The sequence below is a fragment of the Biomphalaria glabrata genome, chromosome 4, assembly GCF_947242115.1.
Source record: "Biomphalaria glabrata chromosome 4, xgBioGlab47.1, whole genome shotgun sequence".
Lineage (NCBI taxonomy): Eukaryota > Metazoa > Mollusca > Gastropoda > Planorbidae > Biomphalaria > Biomphalaria glabrata.
The window spans coordinates 13,299,358-13,319,900 of NC_074714.1; the positions used below are offsets into that span (position 1 = coordinate 13,299,358).

Here is a 20,543-nt window from a genome sequence, read left to right on the forward strand (position 1 = left end):
GTGACCAAGAAAGCTATCGACAGTGAAAGAACATGGGTCTCAGCTCGGGAAAAAAAACGTACAATACGAAAAATGGCCTGCTCCTCTACCACTGAAGCAAAGGCCACCTTAACCTGCGATATTTGTGGACGGGAGTGGCTCTCCAAAAATAGGGCTCCACAGTCACATGAAGAAGTGTGCTAGATGAACAACAAGAAGCCAAGAGAGGTTACACATTTCTACCGTTGGCTGGGCTCTATTAATAAAGTGCAGTAAATAGTCATCTGCCGAAATTGAAAAAGACTAAATGTGGCTCAATAATGATGGCTAAGACGGATTTAAGGAGTCAGTTAAAGAGATCAGGTCTCAATCAAGGAAATCATTTGCCGAACTGGGAGTCGACCCCTTAGTAAGGTTGTGACAGAGCGTCGCATGGGGTTTGCGGGACATGTTCTCCGACAAAATGAATTACCCATAACAAGAGTTGCGATTACATGGAGGCCATTACGAGGAAAGCACAAACAGGGAAATCCTAGTATAACTTGGCGCCATACTTTCATGGAGGACCTCAGAGCAGGTGGAAAGAAGCTTCAGACATTGCCAGTGACAGATTTTTGTGGAAGCAGCTTGCACCCAATGCGACGAACGGCGCATGAGGATCTAAGTCCTAAGTAAGTAAGAAAAGCAGATTAGGTTTTTGAAATAAAACTTTTTAATAGCAGAATATTGCACTGTAGATTCCTCAGAATATGCATTTTGTTGGCTTTCAATACCGGAAATAGTGCTGGCGGCGGGGCTCCACCCCGAACCCCTCTGGGGTGAGCTCGCAGCGCTCCCCCAGACGCCCTACTGGCAAGGGCTGGGATTCTACAATCTTTCCACTAAGTCCAGGAAGAACCTATTTTAGGGTACAATAAACGTCTTCCGAAAGGATGAAGGGTCAGAATGTAATAGAGATTAATTAAGTACACACACATTCGAACGTATATATGTGTATGTACCATATGTATATAATATATATATATGTATATGTATATATATATATATATATATATATATATATATATATATATATATATATATATATATATATATATATATATATATGTATATATGTATATATATATATATACATATATATATATATATATATATATATATATATATATATATATATATATACATATATATATATATATATATATATATATATACATATATATATATATATATATATATACATATATATATATATATATATATATATATATATATACATATATATATATATATATATACATATATATATATATATACACATATATACATATATATATATATATATATATATATATATATATATATATATATATATATATATATATACATATATATATATATATATATATATATATATACGGTACATATATATGTATATATATATGTATATATATATACATATAGCGGGGGGGGGGGAGTATCAGAACGATTTTAAATGTTTTTTTTATATAAAATAAATAATGTTTGAGCCGCAGATCAACATCGAAAGAGCCGTGCATGGCTCGAGAGCCGCAAGTTGTCGACCCCTGGCCTACATCTAAATTAAGCTCAGGTTTTTTCTATGCTATTTTTAGATTCTAGCTCCAGATGGTATTTTCTGTAAGGCAGGCTAAATTCACGGTAAGATTAATTATTTTTGGACAATAGCGTAATCAAGAACATATTATAGGACATGATTCACCTTAAGAATATTTTAAAATAGGCAATTAAGGTCTTAATAATGATAAATTTTGTTTGACCTCAGCGTAGAGCCTAATCGAGCTATCTAGGTCAACCTCGTACAAAGGATTCTGACTTCCTAGTAGTCGTGGCTACACTAGTCTAGTGTGTAGAATACGGTTGTTGCCGTTCTCGCGATAAAGCGCACTAAACTAGTCCGTAAACTTTTCACTCTTCAGCACCCTAAGATTGTCATCTGCGCTTTATTTTTGCCAATCTGCAGTTATTTTTAATCTATCCACCAATCAATCTAATTTTACTAGACTCTACTGCCATTTACATATATTCTGCAAGATCTAGAGTCTTGCATATATATAGCCTACTATATAGATCTAGCTAGATCTAGTTCTACGTGTAACTGCATCGTTTATAGTATAGGCTTAGTTAGAACTCAAGATCTAGACCGAGGTTTATATCTAGATTTAGTCAATCTAGACTGAAGTCTATTGATTTAGATATTTATATATATAATGTCTGCAACGACAAAGGACATTTTCCACGCCCGCTTGGATAAGTCGCTATTCAGGAGTTCATTTCAGCCCTAAATATAAGATCTGTACTAACTTGTCTACCTCTAGATCTATGTGTCGTGTTACTGTATAATTTGTAACTCTATAAAACAAAATGGCCAATAAAATTATATATTCTATAGTGTTTTTTTTTTTTTTTACTTTCTCTGTCATTTTTAATTTTTAGCTTAAGGAATATTCCATAATGCATCTTTTTTTTTTCCCAAATACAAGATCTAGAAATATTGGGTTAAAACAGCTAGAATCTAGGGTAAATTCAGGGATATATTTAAATTGTTGGATAAATGGAAGACGAGTTTTGACAATCAAAAGATGTTCTGTTAATCTGGATGTCTTGTTTTATTTTTTTTTAAATTTTATTTTAGATTTTATTTTTACTTGATTTTTTACATCCATCTGTAAAATTTAGAAATGTACAAATGTGAGACTTAATTTTAAACCTTATATTGTTACATTTAGAATAAGTGAACTACGTATAGTGTTGCCTTAAAAAAAAAACATGCATACTGCAAACACTGTGGAGAAGAAATGAGATACTAGTCAAGATGTTGTTCTTGTGGGAAAATGAAGTTTGAAGATATATGTATTGAATAGTCTACACTTTAAACAAAACTTTGAGACACTTTACGAGCTGTCTTCTTATATTGTAAGCACATAAATCTACTGCCAATTCTATATTTAAAAAAAAAACAAAATAAAAAAAACTTTGACTAGAATTTATTGGAGATTGTTTTCATTATTTTTTAGTGTATCCGCTTTGCAGACTAATGAAGTATGACCTTATTAATATGCGGATTATTATAATAAACTATTAAATAATTTTCATGCCCATTTTCAGAAGTGTACAAATTTCGTATCTCTTTGAATTATAAGACAAAGTCATTTTTTTTTATTTCGCTGACACGAGACCAGTCGTCATAGAAGGCCTCAACACTACCCTTCTATATCACAACCTGTGGGCAGTGGAGAGCAATAGATCGTTGCCATGTCGCAGGTTTTTATGACATAGCAACCAGCTATTGGGCTTCACTGCTCACAGGTTGCTCCAGTGTTGAGGCCTTCTATGACGACTGGTCTCGTTTGAAAACGATGAAATTCCAGTATGACAATGTGTTTATTCAACAACATCTGTACATCAAATAAGCTTCAAGGTATTTCAATTCGATCGTTGTACCGCAAAACTAAAACCTCTCTCAGAAAGAAAGACTCTCCTCCTCTGATACAAAAAATAAAATAAAAAAACAACGACAACATGACCTCTTAATAAACACTCTTACTCTCCACACCTTATTTACCCCCTCCTCCTTTTTTAATCTACACGTGAGCCTGTTGACCAGGATCTCATTCCTCCGTGGTCAGTGTCTCTACGGGACAGTAAAACTGGCACAATTTATCCCCAACTTTATAATTCACTAATATGTTTGTGCCATTACCAATGCGATATAGAAACTATAAATAGCTAGCTTTTTAAAAAAAAGAAAATGTATCCGGTGTATAGAATATAGCAAATGTTGATAAGCTGTTTTTAAAAAAGTATATGGTAATTTCTGTGCACGTTAGGACTGCAGAATCAAATTGATATAACCTCTTTCGCTTGTCTAAAGTAAGTTTTCTTATCTTACAGGCACTGTGATGTCCCGACATGCATCCTTGAAATTCTCTATTCTGTCTGTTTCGAAATTTCTCTCAATCTTTCAATTCCCTTTTTTTTAAAGTTTTTTTTTAACTTCCATTATGTTGTCACCACATTTCTTCTTATCACATTTCCTTTTTCTTTTTCTCACTATTCTTCTATTGCTTAAAAACATAAAAGATATAACAAGCAGAACATAAAAATTACTTTAAAAAAAAACAAACAAAGCTTATATTAGGGAAAGCACTGCATAATCACCACCATATCTCTAAATATTGCAAAACGTATCTCCCCTTTTCTACATAACTTAAAATTAATTAGTCGATCACCACTAATTGATCAACTGATTAGTTTATTGCTTGATTCGTGTATTGTCTTCGATATTGAATATTCCAACTTGATCCGAGAATGGGAAGTGGGAGAAAAAAAACTTGCAAAAGAATCCATTCAGGCAGACGGAGTGAGTTAATATAAGCTTTGTAAAACAATAACGTCAACAAAGGTCAGATCACTCTGTATAACTTTTTGTGTTCAAATTCCTAATTAGCCTATTATTTAGGATAAAATATAGGTCAGTGAGGCTAAGTTAATGTTTTCTGTGGTACTTATTTAATTTTTATTCTTTTTTTTTTGGCAATACAATTTTGTGAATTAAAAATAAACTTAGTTCTTAGGAATCTTCAAAATAATATTACACAGAGTAATTCTTAAGTAAAACAATTTTAGGTATTTCAATAATCTATTCTAAATGAATCGCGAGCGTCCAAAATACCAGACTGGGTGCGTTCTTCCGGTACTAAGTCGTATATCTTGGGAGTGCAAGTTTGCTTTACTAAGAAATACTAAGCAATTACAGGCCTGACTGTCCTGTCACGCTTTAAGATTGTATCTAGGTTTGGCTTGTTTTATAGGCATGACAAGATGTGTCTTAAAAAGTAAGAACAGAAACGTGTGCGTGATAAAAAACGAAACAGTCTATCGACGTCACAATTGGGGATAGTTTTAGCTATGATGAAAGCATGTTATTGCTTCGCTGATCATTGAAAAAGATTCGGATGGCTGATTACGTATGGCTCCCGAATCTTGTAGGCTAACTGACTTCCTTTAATGGAACACTTCGCAATTTAGTAAAATTTAGCGGAAAACTTTGCTTTTATTTTTTAACTTGAATTATATCCTATATTATACAAACAAATTAACTGAATTATAAAACACAATTTTGCTTTATTATTTATTTTTAAGTATAAAAATATAATAATAACTCTTATAATAATAACTCCAATCCCTTCGATTCCGAAGTTTAAGGATGAGTCCAGTGTTTAACATGACCACGCAAACCCAGATGTGACTTGCATATTTTCCCGCATCTCGCGCAGACAATAAATACAAACATAAACATATAAACAAAAAAAAATCTCAGAGACTGTGATGGTATTTTGTCCTTGAAGAACATAGCAAATGGATATCAAGCACTTATATTGGTCAGCTTAATTCTAACATCTTGTTTCAATACTTTGTGCAACATGAATAGAAAATCTTGCTTCGCAAAAAATGTTTCTACGAAACTGAGGTATGATAATGATAGCTTGTTTTTTTGAAATATTGTGGAACTCTTCAGACAAACTCTACCAGAAATAGACGAATGGTTGATCTTTCTTTGTTTGAAAGTTATGTTGTAGAATGTCATTTCCGTGACCGAGAAGAGCTAGTAATAAAATTAATGGTCTACTAATTAATGAATCCAAAAGTTCAGTTCTGTGGAACTCTAATGTTCCGAGGAATACATTTTGGAAACCACTGATTTAAAGAGAGCAGTGGTGGCTATAGAATCACAAACGCGTTTTAAAAATATATTTGTTGAACTTATTTAGCAAATCCAACTTCGGCACTGTTTGCATTTATTACATTGATAATTGATATTTCACATAATTTTTTTTTGCGGTTGGGGGGGGGGGGGGATGGGGGGGGGGGCGTGGGACTTGTAATTTACCTTATTTATTTTTTTCTATATAAACGGTCATTCTATTTATAACTTAAACATTAACTCTTTCTCTCCTAATTGGCCATGCCAACGTTGATTTGATCCCATTACGTTAAATTGATTTTTGGATTTCCCCTATAATACCAAATATAACATTTTCTGATAGCAAATAAAAAAGTTATTGAAGTTTAATCATAACAGGATAGTGAATTACGAATGAGCAAAATGAATAATTCTATCGGAACGAGGAAAATAATTGCGGAGAGAAAGGGTTAAGTTTTATTTTTTTCGGAATGCTGTTTTATGATTTCTTAAACACCTTCTCTTCATTAAACTATTGTGTAGTATACATGCCTAACCATGCTTAGAACTAAATACGTTAGTTCGAAAATTACTATACAAAACTAAAATCTATAACTAAGTGTCACAGATTACATTATAGAATTGTTTGTACATTTCACTTTTGAAAGTAATATAAGCCCTCGACATGAGTCTCGGGATTTAATCCTCAAATTTAGACACTTGACGTTCAAGTCAGGATTTACCCAAGGGACGTAATTAGTATGTTTGAAATCTATTGGTTGATTTGAATTTAAACAAAGACATTTTTGAAAAGAGTTAGCGCCAGAGGATTGGCGGTAGTAAGAAAGAAAAGTCAGTCGATAAAATAATGTTCTTGTAGCTAGTCACGTTTCTAGGAGCTCTGTTTGAAAAGCCTTTGTAATATGTTCCATATTCATTGATTTGTAATTTGTACATAACTGTACTTACGTTGTGTTTAAATAAAGTTCCAGAGTTTTGTTTTATCAAAGAATCGTCAATTGTGATTCTAGATCGTCATTTTTGTTAGCTATTGAATTCAAGTAAAATCCCCGGCATAACAACACATCATACCATCAAAAGGTTGTCACATCTGGCACAAGTGTTGTTACACTAAGCATTTTAAAAAAATGTAATAAATATAGTGTTGCATTATGTTACACTTTAATTAGTAGGGATCTAATGCTCTATGTGTCTCAGCGCGTCACGTTATTACTAAGAAGGGAAATATTTTTTATTTATATATAAATGCCTGGAAAAAAAAAAAAGTAATTTAATTGTTTAAAATCACTTCCTACTTTGTTTAAATAACATAGTAAACTAAACATTCCTATTTTATTTGTTACTGGAAAAATATGCCAGTAAGGGGATCGAACCCGCTTCATCTGCGTTAATAATGCCACGCTCAATCAACTTTGCCAACCGGCCACAGCCAGACAGAGAGAGTTGATATAACCTTTGTAAGAATAAAATTTATATTCGTGACAATAAATTTGGCTGGTGTCCTCTTAACAGGGCCGGCCTTAGGCCCATTTCAAAATTGGGCCCCGCACCTGACAAGGTTTCCGCAATTTTACATTTAGCATGTCACTACCAGTTGTGTCTGTTGTCATAAGCCAGGATGTGGGAATTATAAGGGTCAACATATTTAGTATATCGCACGAATGACGTAGCTTTAATAAATTTACTGGCGCCTATGGCGTTTGAGCTGCTTCCTATGCTTGTTGTATATTAAATGTTGATAAAATGATCTAATTCATAGTAATAATAGAAGCGGGACCTCGCAAGCATCCAATAAATAGGGGCCCGTAATTCTTAAGGCCGGCCTTGCGTTTAGCAGCAGGTTGCATGAGTTTGTTTGGCGATGTCTGAGACGTTAATATATGCATGTGCACTTTGTACACTGAGTGTCCTTCTTTGTTTGTTTTTCTTTAAAAGGAATTAACTGTGCTTAAACTAGGTGCAAAATCTACGTTCGGTCTTTCAAGTGTACCCATTCTTGGTTATATACAAAATATGCATATTTTATGCATAAACGTCTAAACCATTTTAAAACAAAAGCAAAAATGACATCGGGTATTACGCAAGGATTTTACAAAGTACCATAATTTCGCAATGGAAAATCCCATTTCACTGTCGTTTACACGTGTTCAGAATAGGTGCTCCCGGACTTTTTTTTTTTTTGTCGACTTGTAAAAAGGGAAAAGTGTGTTATTCAATATCTCTTTGGGATCGAGATTAAATCGGGCCGTTGATAACATTCTTGAATTTATACAAGTAGCCTCTAGACTGGTTGGTTTTGTTTCTTGTTCTTGTCTCATCATTTAATCATCTTTTTTTTTCCTACCAAGCTATTGTGATATATAATTTTTTTTTATATAGATTCACTATATACACCTGACACACTGTTGTGAATATGATTTATATTTAGGTTTTGTGCAACATAATGTGGGCGTGGAACTGCTTTCAACGAGCCTCCAACGAATCGCTGTATTGTTTGTACATTTTAAATTGAAACATAAGCTGAAACTCCAGATAGTCGACCCAGTCTCACGTGAACACAAATAATGACATTGATTTAATTACAATCTAGCTTGAATAAAATTCATAACACTTTTTAACAATACTAAATCTATCTTTTTTTTTTAAGAATATAAAGTTAGGTAAAGTTCCCCTTTCAGACCTTGTGGTCTATGGGGCAGATGATGTAAAGGTCATCTATTTCTGTGGCCCACGGTTAACATTACAAACATTTTAATTATTTTGTATAACAATGTATATCTATCTTCTATTACAGAATATGCACACATTTCAAACCTTTTTTTTAACATCATATAAAACTAGAATAAAAATTTGTTGTTCCTAGCGATGGCAGTATATAGGCGGTGGCATTTGGACCCCTTGCTGTGGATGATAAATATGAAAATGTAATCTATTATTTTCTAACTTAAGCCTAAGACAACTAAGCCATTTTAAAGATCGAAACCGCAGCGGTAAAATTGACTAAATATAATTTTTTTTTTAATTCGCAATTTTTACCAACTATGTATTCGAAAGCCGACATTTTAATGCCTAAAGTACAAAACAATAATTCCGTCCGCTTATTCACGTATTAACATTTTTTTGTGCTTAACTTTCTTTCGATTCATTCTGTTATTTCTTCACAGATGTAGATCTTGAATGTAATTCTCCTCTAGGTGTCAATACTTGTCACAGTGGATGTGAGGGATTATCCTTAGATCAGTGTGATTATCAAATGTGCTTTTACCTTTGTGTGAAAACGTGTGTGTGTATGTATGCGTGTGTGTGTGTGTGAACAAAAATTACTGCAATTTGAAATGTAAAGACTGTAGTTAATGATAATGTGTAGAACAATTTTAAAACGACTAGATTTAGTTCTACAAGTAGGCCTATGCCTTTATTCTAAAGCAAAAGTCATACAAATTGTCGCAATGAATGAAAGGGGCTATTAAAAGTGTGAGTGTCTGTATTTGTTTTTTATTTTGAGGGGGGGGGGTGGAGGTGTATAATACTGTTTGTAAAGATGGGTTATTCTAAATAACGTGCCTCTCTTGATTAAGGTCCATGACTGAGAAAATAAAATACATAAGGATTCGACGAAGTTGCGAATAGCGATGTTTCTTCCTTCAAACTGTTCCGCGGGAAGGGGCGGTTCATTAAAAATTATTGTGTATATATCTGGGGGTGCAGGGAGATGGAAGGCCTACTCTTGTGAATACTCTGTAATAAGATGACAGAAGACGGACAGCATTGAGTGTCATGATACTATTACTTTTAAGGGTGGTAGGCCTACATAAGTTGAAATGTCATTTTGCAATGTACTAATAGATACAAGATTAATCGATTTGTTTTTGTCACACTCAACCTTCTATTTTATTGGGGGGGGGGGGGGGCGGGGGCCACCATCAATCATATTATTGAACCCAGGCCCACTGAGACCTTGCTACGTCACTGGTGAGACACAGTACATTCTGTCTACCCTTTGATGTTATAAACACAAGATACCTTCTCTCTTTCTAGATATTTCCCTAAATAACTTTAGCAATGGTAATAGTACTGACTCTAGTTCCAAATAGAAGTAATAACACAAATAGTACAAACAATTTATTTGACGCATTTTGTCTCGAACGTTAATGGATGGGCCTAGAGTCTGCCCTAGAGTCTGCCCTAGAGTCTGCCCTAGAGTTGCCATTAACGAATAACGTGTTTATTTTTTCGCATTGAGTCGGGGCAGAAGCTGATTGACTTTAACATTAACATGCCGATTCTGGAACAGCAACATTTGTCACAGTTCGTGCACTGAATTGAATCATCTTCGTGGGCAGCTTTCTCCCTCTTTCTTCTGACCACTCAAAAAATTATGAAGAAAAAAAAATATATATACATATAAATGAACCAACTCCTGTGGGTCCTTAATTTGATAGTCAATTTAGGTCAAAGGGCAGATTTAAAAAAAATAGCATGATGGACATAAGGGTAAAATTAGATTTCAATAGCTCATTTTGTTTTTTTGAGATGTCACTATAATCATTGTAAATATAAAGAGCTAAGAGTGACGTTGAGTTTATAAAAATTAACCGGAAATCTTCATGTGTGGATATATGAAACTATACAAAAATTTAAGTTACATCTCTCTTCGTTCAATGTGCACTTAAAACTTGATTGCCTGGGATCACTTTCAGCTCACGACCCTTGAAAATAATGCTCACTGTGCTGACTCTACACAAGGTATTGTCGCTAGTCCGATTAAGGTCAACTTGCTCAGTAGGCCCCTACAGTGTTTTTTTGTTTTGTTTTGTTTCATTGTAAACTGACACTAATTTACTGTTACAGCAATTGTGGATTACATACAGCTGTAAATAAACAAATTGCCTATTAGATCACATTTATAAAATGTTTATGTGTTATGCATATCTTATACAATCATACTTGGTGTTTCTATACTAAAGTGCACGCTGTATATAGGTTTTTTTTTTTTTTTTTACTTTTTCTAAATTCATATTTTAACGAACCGGAAAGCATTGTAGATAAATAAATAAATTTTGTGAATTTTTTTGTACATTGCAATTACTGTAGGCCTCCTCAGCGTCCATAGTTAGGTTACATCATATAAGACTTTAAAATCTGTTTTAAATATGATATTTTATCATCTACCTAATTCGCAACCGTTAAACTTATCTTGGACATCACATAACCGACAACTCTGAAATAAAATTTATGAAGTGACTATGTGACTGGTAAAAACAGACTGCACAAAACCAGCCCCCCACCCTTTTCTTTTCTTTTTTTTTTTTTGGGGGGGGGGGAGGTGATAAAAAGGAAATAATGATGAATGTCGCAGCCCTTGTAGCACGAGTAACATTAAAACCATTTAGTGAAATAATTGATTTAAAAAAAAAATCTTATCGATGGAAAGAACCGCATTAACGACTAAGACATGTTCACAGTTGTGTATGCCCATGAAATCTCTCAAGTAATGGAGAAAGAACAACATCGACAGTTCGGTAAACTACGTTGATTTTGAAAGTCTTCTCTTGAATGTAGAATTTTCTCTTCACAGTTATTAATGATGGGTTCATCGAATTGCATTTTAGCTTTCCTTGTAGGAAAAAAAAGATCAGCATCCTCAAGTTCGAGCTACTTCAGCAGCCTCATTTTTTACACTCTTAAAGTCATTCTAGATCTTCTCCAATTAACTTTCTTCTCTACGTTGATTTTGGTGCTCACTTGCAAACATTTTTTAAACAACGTTGATTGCTCTTACAATTCTGCAATCGACAAAAAGCAGAACATAAATATCAAATGTTTCTAATCTTCTCCTAAGTATTGCAGCTTCCAGGCGTTCTTTTTTCCTATGGTGAACACAAAATACTTTGTGTTAATACCTTAAATACCGGTACATGAAAACACCTGAATCTAATTGCTGTTAGAGGATCATTCCTTGCAGGGCAAAATTTTTTGAGTGCCTTATAAACTATGGTCTCCCTATTAGATTCATATCGCGCCCATCTTGAGATGTTGTGAGCAAAAAACAAACCAAGTCATAGAAATCTGCAATGTCTTGAACATAGTTGATGACCAATTATATGTTGTGATTAATGCATAATGCGCGAGCAGCTGCTTTTGATGAAGCAATGCCTATAGCTCATTCTACTATTCACTTATGTTGGAAGCAGGATCTTAGCATTGCAGCTTATTTAAGGATAAATTTAAATTATTTAATACTTGGAGAATTTTTTTCAGACAATTCTGCAGACTTCTGGTTCTCACAAATATGAATCTCTAATCGCTATTTCTTTGGGTATTCCGTCATCGGAAATCACGAAATCATATCGGAAAATTGGATCACATTTGGTAATGAGTGCTGTCACCAATGACAGAGAATAATGGTGCAGATTGGATCTTCTCTAGTAGGCCTACAGGTATTTTCGCTAGCATTGCAATGCCAAACAGGCCTATTATCTCGTTTTGAATCTGTGGGGCTTAGTTTTCCTGTCAAAGTCAAATATTCTTAGCAATTTCAAATAAAGCCTGGTCTGAGGCTTTTGTATACTTGAAATGCTTTTTTAATTTCTTTGAGAACTATGGATCAAGTTTCAACTAAGCCTAAATACTAGATCTTTTTTATAAACCTCATCCCTAAGTCGCCTTCGCCATTCGATACAATAGCACAAAGAAATTCAGCTTTAAGGATTCCTATGCAACAAAATATTTCTTTCTGTTATATTTGTTTCTTTTGCTTGCCAAATATTCTTTTTCGATTTATTCACCATTTTCAAATGTTTCAAATTACCCAAAACAAAATGAGCAAATTGCACTGTCTCTCAACAAGAAACGTATTCAGAAATTGTTCATTTGATGTTTGACATTGATTCGTAGAAATTTAATAATTTTTAAAAAATGTAAATAGAAAAAAAGTAAGCGATTGAGCTTTAAGAAAGTTGAAGAACTAAGAGCTATGACTGTGTCGAAATTTTAATTGGTGAAGACTATCCCTAGAGACCTAATTGTCGTTGTTCCCTTCTCCTTTTTTCTGTGTTACACATCATGTTTATTCCTCTAACCAAACTCTGTCTTCCACCTCTCCCCCCCCCCCTTTTCCGAATCCTGTAATACTATCAATTTAATGGTTTCCTTAGGGCTTATATTAAAATTCAAGCCGCTGGTGCTATTACTCTAGATGAAAACAAGGTTTAATGTTTTGAAGTTAATTTTAAGTTTCGACTTTCGAGTAATGTTTAAGACATTCTGAGGGGGACTTTTTAGATTCTATTTTTTTTTAAATTTGTTTAATTTTGTTTATTCACTTTGGTCTCATCCCCCCTAGTGCTCATGTTGGCTCCAACTGGTCATGAGTTATAGTCCTGAGCGCAATGAACCCCTTGTTGTGGACGCTCGTTGACTTGTAGGCGCTAGCACCAGACCGCTGGTAGACAACTAAGCCATAGCCTAGTAGGTGTATTGCATTTTAACCTGCAAAACTTGAAATTACTTGAACATTTTATTAACATAACTAAATATAGTTTTTATTACTATCGGCAGACTAATTGAACTTGAGATGAAATGAAATAAATGTAGTAGCCTAGACTTTGGTAATAATAATATTTTGAACAAAATTCTTGTCAATCCGGCATTTGAAATTGGAGCCGTCTGGCGTAGGCTAACCAAGACAGCTCACGACAATCCCACTTAGGCCTATCTTGCATCATTGACACTGCATATAAACACCATCCAATCGCTAACTAGCTTCTTCTCGCCCCTAATGGTCTTGGGCCCGGGTTCATTGAACCGGCGCCTTCGACGGAGGTCACGATTGAACCCCTTTGCGCCGTGGATGCGACGCCACTGCCTTAATTTGTGCATTGTCATAAACATATTGAATACATTTCAGTTATTTGATCTTTAACATTTTTATCCTTTTCAAATTTACGTTTTGTTAGTATCATCAAAATCTAATTTTAGAATGACTTGTCATATTCAGACATATTTTATTCCACAAATAGACGTGAATGATTAATTTTCTTTGTTTAAGTTTAAGAATTTGGATAAGATAAAAGAATATATCTGTGATAGAAGAATATGAGTTTGCAGTGTTTTCTTCACCTAAAAGTAAAATTAATAGACAAAATATAAGAGTCTATCATAGTCTTTTATCTTTTCATATTATAGACAAAATAATTTGAGATTTTAAACATTTTTAGGTTATTATTTCGTTTCCTTAGAAATCAATTTTGAATAGTTTATAAAGGGAAATCACTGTAAATCAATGCAATTTCGAATGTGATAATAATAATAGAATCTAGAATTCTAGAAATCTAGATCTAGATCTATCTAGTTAATCTAGATATCTAATCAATAAATCAATCTATTTACATTTCTAGATCTACTCTAGATGTTAATGTTGTCTAGATTTATATAGATGTCTATAGATCTACATTTTTCATTAACAAATTCGTAGAGTATGAACTTTTTTACTTTTTAAAAATTAAAACCTTTCACTTTCATTACTTTCAATCCTTTCACGAAACCGACTCGGTTAGTTAAAAATAAAGAGAAACTCCGATGAGATGGTTTTGACAATTTTTGATATAATATGTGTTTTGATTTACACATAATGAATATAGATCTATTATTTTTTTTATAAAATTTGCAATAATAATTTAGTAATTGATGTTTTTCTGACATATTTTTTCTGGGCTTCTAGATCTATCATCTATCTATGTGACGTCAAACTAACCAAGTATTAATTTAATCTATTGACTTATTGCATTATTGCATAACGGGAGACCATACAGTAAAGTTTACATTCTCGTAAAAGAAATATATCTTCGTCTATGCAGTTAGAGCTAGATCTTGTAATGTATGTATGTAAAGAAAAAAATGCGTGTTGGAAGTAGATTTACATGCTTGACTAGCCACGGCAGTGTGTATTTTCTCGCCTGACCACTCAACACACACAAACACTATCGCTTGATTGTCTTGTCATGACCGACTACATGTAGTCTAGACTATGCCTATGCTAACACTGACCACTTTGTTAGAATCAGTCAGACACACAATCTATTTAATATTTAGGATAGGGAGGGGATTAGCTGAATATGTTACTTTTTTATCGAGTTGGTTATCCTAATGCTTTTAGATCTCTCTTTCTATATATATAACTGTACCATAGCTCTGGACTAGGCTGTCACTAAGCCTAACAGCTACTGTAAGAATGAAGCGATACGATTGGTTAAATGTAGTTTCTCTTTCAGTATTGTTGAGGGAAGTGACGCAAAATCTCAAAGAACCCCGTTTTTTTGGAGATGTCAAGAATTTACTGTCTTATTTATTACATATAAATGTTTCTAAGCATTTAAATACAAAATGGTAAAATGTTTACTATTACAATGTTTTACGCAGTATTTAAATATGTCAATAAATCTAATTTGAAAAACCTACAGAGTTTCCCTTTAACTCAATCACTCATCTGCATCACTCAACTCAAAGTCAAATCACTGGCCAGACCTTTCAACTTCGTCTTAGTCAAGTGACTGACTAGCGTTTACTAGATTAGATTATTTATTTAGATTCTACTAGATCTAGAATCTAGTCTAGACCTAGGCTCCAGATCTAGACATAATCATCTTTTTTTCAGTAACCTCTTGATCTAGATCATCTATATTTTAAATTAATTTTTTAATTTATGTTAAAGTATGAATGATAAACTCATAAAGATAGAATTTTTAAAAAATTGATCTAGATCTATATTCTAGACACTAAGTCTCTAGACTCTAGATTACTCTATATTAATCTAGAATAATCTAGATTCTAGATAGATCAAGAATCTATATAGACCTATTCTAGATCTAGAAATCTAGATCTATCACTACTATCAGTATCTGAGTATCTAATCTAGATCTAGAATTAAAAAAAAAAGAATCTTGAATTAAGTTGAATTTATAATCTAGAACTATACTGATAATTCTATTTTATATCTAGATTTTATAGAATTACTAGAATAAGAATTAGGCTCTAGATCCAGATCTAGCTAGAATTGATTGAATGAAGTTATTCAATTAAATTTATAAAACTAATTCATCATTTCAATCTCAGGCGCAGGGAATTAGGAAAATGTTCATAATTCAGGCGCATTCTATTTGAATTTTTTTTCTTTGTATTAGAATCTAGATCTAGACTAGATGAAATCTTTTATTTTTTTTAATTGATCTAGAGGCTTAGAATACTTATAGAGGTTTAGAGTCTAGACTAGAAGAAGAAAAGTATATAGAACTAGACTCTATCTAGATTTTAATCCTCCTAGAGAACTACAGGCCAGATTCTAGATCGTGAAAAAATATATATTGATAGTCTATGATGTAGGTCTCTAGAAACAGAGTATCTGTATATATATTATTCTCTACGTCGCCTAACCATGTGTGACACCACACACGCCGACTCTCTAACCCTCGATAAAAAGTAATGGAAAGATAATTCTTTTATTTTTGCAAGTTGGACTTAGAGTAGTCCCACGTAACTTTCGTGGGGACAGAGAGTGTGGCTCAAAAAAAAAGAGGGGTGAGGGTAGAACAAGTAATCTTCTATATATATATATATATATAAATCTCTACGTCGCCCAACCATGCGGGACACTACACATGCACGCTGACTCTCTAACCATCTTGGTGTGCTAATAGGTCTCTCATTGCTGCCATCTTTGTTTGTCCCCACACGCTTCTTTGGCCCGCCTTTTTTGCTTTGCTAACGGGTCTATCTCATTGCTCCTGTATTCTTAACTGTGTCTTTCAGGAAGTGTTCACTTGCCACTTAATAGCGGCGTATGCTACACTGCGGGTCAGCTCGATATATATATATATATATAGCTAATGTTACAATGATCTAGCTAGATCTGTGATCTAAGCAGTTTAATAAAAATTTCATAATGATAATAAACTGTCACTAAATCTATATATATATAATTCTCTTCATGGCTCAACAGTTTGAACCCCAAGCAAATAAAGAAAAGATCACTCTTTTGTTTCTGCAAGTCGGACTAGAGTTACCAACAAAAACAAAAAAAGAGGTGGGGGGAAAACCAAGTAGTATTCAGCCGTCACTAAATAGCAGGTCCGGACTGAATCATTGTGACCAAGAAATCATGGAAAGATCACTCGGCGAAAAAAAAGAGGGGGGGGGGGGGGGAGTAATCTACTCTGTATTCACCTGTCACTAAATATCAGGGCGGACTCAACCGTTGTGGGGCCCTATGCAAAACAGATTTTGCAGGGTCAAGTTTGGGTAGGGATACGTATAATAAGTGAAAATTAAGAGTTTGTATTAGAAAATAAATTCGTCTTTGCATTTTATTCATTCTTTACTACGCACAGAATTACTCTACGAGCCTTGCGTGTATGGAAATCATAAACAGCACACTATTTATCCTTGGCTAAAAGGAAAAAAAAGCAAAAAGCTGGCCAGAAGAAGAAGAAGTATGGAATTCATACAGTATATCATAAAAATTCTATTTCCTGCATAGATCACGGTCAATAGCAAGAATTACCAAATGTTTCAATCTATCTACGAGAATTGTTGACCTCAAGTAATTCTTCATTAATTTGAGGCGCGAGAAGCTTCTTTCACCCGATTCCACAATTACGGGTATTGCATTTTTTTTTTTTTTATCACGCTTAGGATTGGCATTTTCCATATTGAACGACACCCCAAAATGACAATTGTTGTCTATGTATTTCAGGAGATTTTTGAAGTTTGAGCTTATTGATTTGATGATTCTAGCCTTTACACATATTGTACAAAGCTTATATCAACTCACTCTGTCTGTCTGTATGGTAAAAATGTGTACACATTATTTCTCCCACACCCAATCTTGGATTAAGCTGAAATTCTGCACATATATCTCTTTTACCTGACAACACAAGAATAAATACAAAAAAAAATAACTTATTAGTTAATTATTTATTGGTAATTAATTATTTTGTTTGGTATCTTGAAAAAGGTTAACAAATCTTACTTGACAGATGTGATGGTATTAGTTGATATAGTCCCCTTTTGGATTCTTGAGCCCAGAATGAATTTTTTTTTATGCCTTTAAAAAACGATTATATGTAAACATTCACCAAAATACCCCTTGCCTCCCTCCCCCGTGCACAACTGTTCCAGACAAGTGATAGGATTGAGCATTGAGAAAGCAAAAAGCATGACATTGCGCTAAACAAAAACATTTGGTTAAAATATTTCTAATCGCACAGATTTATTATGTATCAAATCATACATACATACATGACTGATCCAAACTAGTTGATACAGTTACACTTAATTATAAGCTTTGATTTTTTTAAAAAGTATTTTGTATGTTTTGCTTGTTATTATTTTACTATTTCTTTTTTCTGCTATGACTCTCATTATTACATTTAGTATATTTTTTTTAATGGCTTTGATTTGATTTGAATGGTAACTTAATTTAAATGAAATTAGGAAAGTGTTGTGAAAAATCTGTGTTGCAGGGAACTAGAAAGTTTTAAGTCTTATAGGAAAGGGCCTAAAAAAAAGAAAAAAAGATTGAAGAAATTGTCATTTTGGCATGTAACATGAATTAAACATCTTTTTATTCCTTCTTATCTTTTTTTTTCTGTCTCCAGACTTAAAACAGTATTTGCTGTAGCAGGAATATATATAAACTTATATTTTCCAAGGCAAATTTATTTTTTTCTTTAATTTGAAGCGCAACATATATTTGTGAATTAACATCAGATTATAATATATTCTAACCTTATTATTATTATTCATAGCACTACACCAAAGTTTTTCCCAAATGGGGTTTACATAACTTTCAGAATGTTACATACCTGTAACATTTTGGCCGAGGAGGACAATATGATCAAATGTGTCCAGTTTTTGTACTTTTTAAAATCCTCTGCCCTGCTTCTAATGGTTGTGCATTTAATTTAGTATTGTATAGAGCTACATACTAACGAAATTCAGTGCTGTTGTAACCCATATATAATTGTATGATTTTTATGTTCATAAACATTAATTTATTAAACTGTTATCTGTATTTTAATTCTTTATTTCTTTATGTTCTACAGATTCTTCTCAAACCTTAAATTGCGATGATATCATCTTACCAAAGGATCTGGCAATATTTTCCACCACGGCGTCTCCATTTATAGTCCTGTTTATTACCTATTCTACTTCGATGAGAGGATATAGTGATATTCACTTTACTTACATTGACCCAATATTTCGACATCTGGTCCGGCCAATCGGTCCCAGGAAGAGGATTCCTGATTCAGAGCTGATCCCTTGGCTACCAACGTATGTAATATTGCTGACTACATCAAAGTTACATGTAATATTATTACACAGTGACATAACTTAGCAAGTTTTGGTGGAGACTGTCATTGTTTGTTATATTTGTATACAAGTGTATATTTATTCATATATTGTGTTAATATAGATATTGTATTTCACGTTCATATAAACAAGTGGATAAATGTAGTGGAATACAATCATTGTGTTTCTAAAAAAAAATATTATTTCTGTGAACAACTGTCTACATACACAAGGATATATGTGTATTTAGTGGAAATATTCTTGATGAAGGACTTAGATTCACATGCATACACATTGTTATAGTAAATTCAGATGACATCTACTTCATCATATCCTGTAATAAAAGGTATGGATTTTTTTTCAACTATTGAAATTATTTTACATTTTTATGAAACCTATAAATTGATTAAATTCAATTTCTAATTTATATAAGTCGTCTCATGGAACTTATATTTATTTAAAAAAGCAAATAAAAAATGTTTAAAAAAATTATTTGATATTGAAATGGGCCAGCTTTCCATCTTTTTCCAGGTGTAATCAAACTTGAATGTGTCTGCCTTTAGTTCGCATCACCAGGTGCTTCTAGGAAGCCTTTCTTTCTGTTTCATAAATTTATAAATGCTTTTATTTTTTTTATCTTATTCTAGCAATGTTATCTATAAAATTATGCTGGGTTGAAGCGAATGCTGTACATTATAGAAGATGCTGAATCATATGTATTGAATTAGGCAAAATCATGAAATCATATCGTTATGATATATGCATATATTGGTTTTAGTATCAGAATCTTACTCCAAACCCAGATGTTCTTTGTTACATCGAAAGTCTTTATTTTGTGTGCTATTTTTACACATTTTCTACAATTTTTATTTTTACACTTAGAAGCAACTTCTTAGCACAAAATATCTAACTTATAAATATAGATTAACCATTTCTAAATTAATTGAGCATTGCAACATTTCAATGAGAATTTTTTTAGATTGTATCTGGACTTTTTAGTGAGCCAACATCTTCAAAGGCTTTAAAGGCAGTGTTTGAAAAAAAAAACATTTAAAGGCAATAAAAATAAACACTATACCATAACTTGCTTAAAAATAAAATATATATATATTTTTTAAGAAAAATGCTTGTAAATGCTCAAAGGTTATAATATTGTTGTAAATTTAAGAATCAGGCAACTCAACGATGGAGCAAATTTGGATGTTGTTTGTTTATTAAATATTGTAGAAAGTGCATCTGATGATAACAACAAATACAGAACTGTCTGCCTTGGGTTCACGTCTGCCCAACCGAGTTTAATTGTACCACTATATTAGCTCTTAGGTTCACCTGTCCTTTCTGCATATATATCTCCACTTTTCAGGCACCCCCACCACGCAGCACCAATAACACTCTTAACAGTGTTGTTTTCAGTCCACACCAACAGCCTCCACTTTCCTCTCCTCTTCTTGTTCCAGAATGCCAGAATGTC

The 20,543-nt window shown here is 33.0% G+C and overlaps 1 protein-coding gene across 3 annotated transcripts in view; it reads left to right on the top strand.

Moving 5' to 3' along the window:
• LOC106052993 (serine/threonine-protein kinase TBK1-like) overlaps positions 1-20,543 on the top strand; it is a 79,543-nt gene that overhangs the window by 15,543 nt on the left and 43,457 nt on the right. Inside the window, exons 1-2 of one of the 3 annotated variants that reach the window (XM_013208468.2) lie at positions 1,521-1,659; positions 18,826-19,418. In XM_013208468.2, coding sequence (XP_013063922.2) covers positions 19,385-19,418 — 34 coding nt within the window. In that variant the 5' untranslated portion in view covers positions 1,521-1,659; positions 18,826-19,384. Of the gene's footprint in view, positions 1-1,520; positions 1,660-14,053; positions 14,203-18,825; positions 19,419-20,543 lie in introns of those variants that run through there. The other 2 variants (XM_056025301.1, XM_013208469.2) reach the window with 2 other exon arrangements.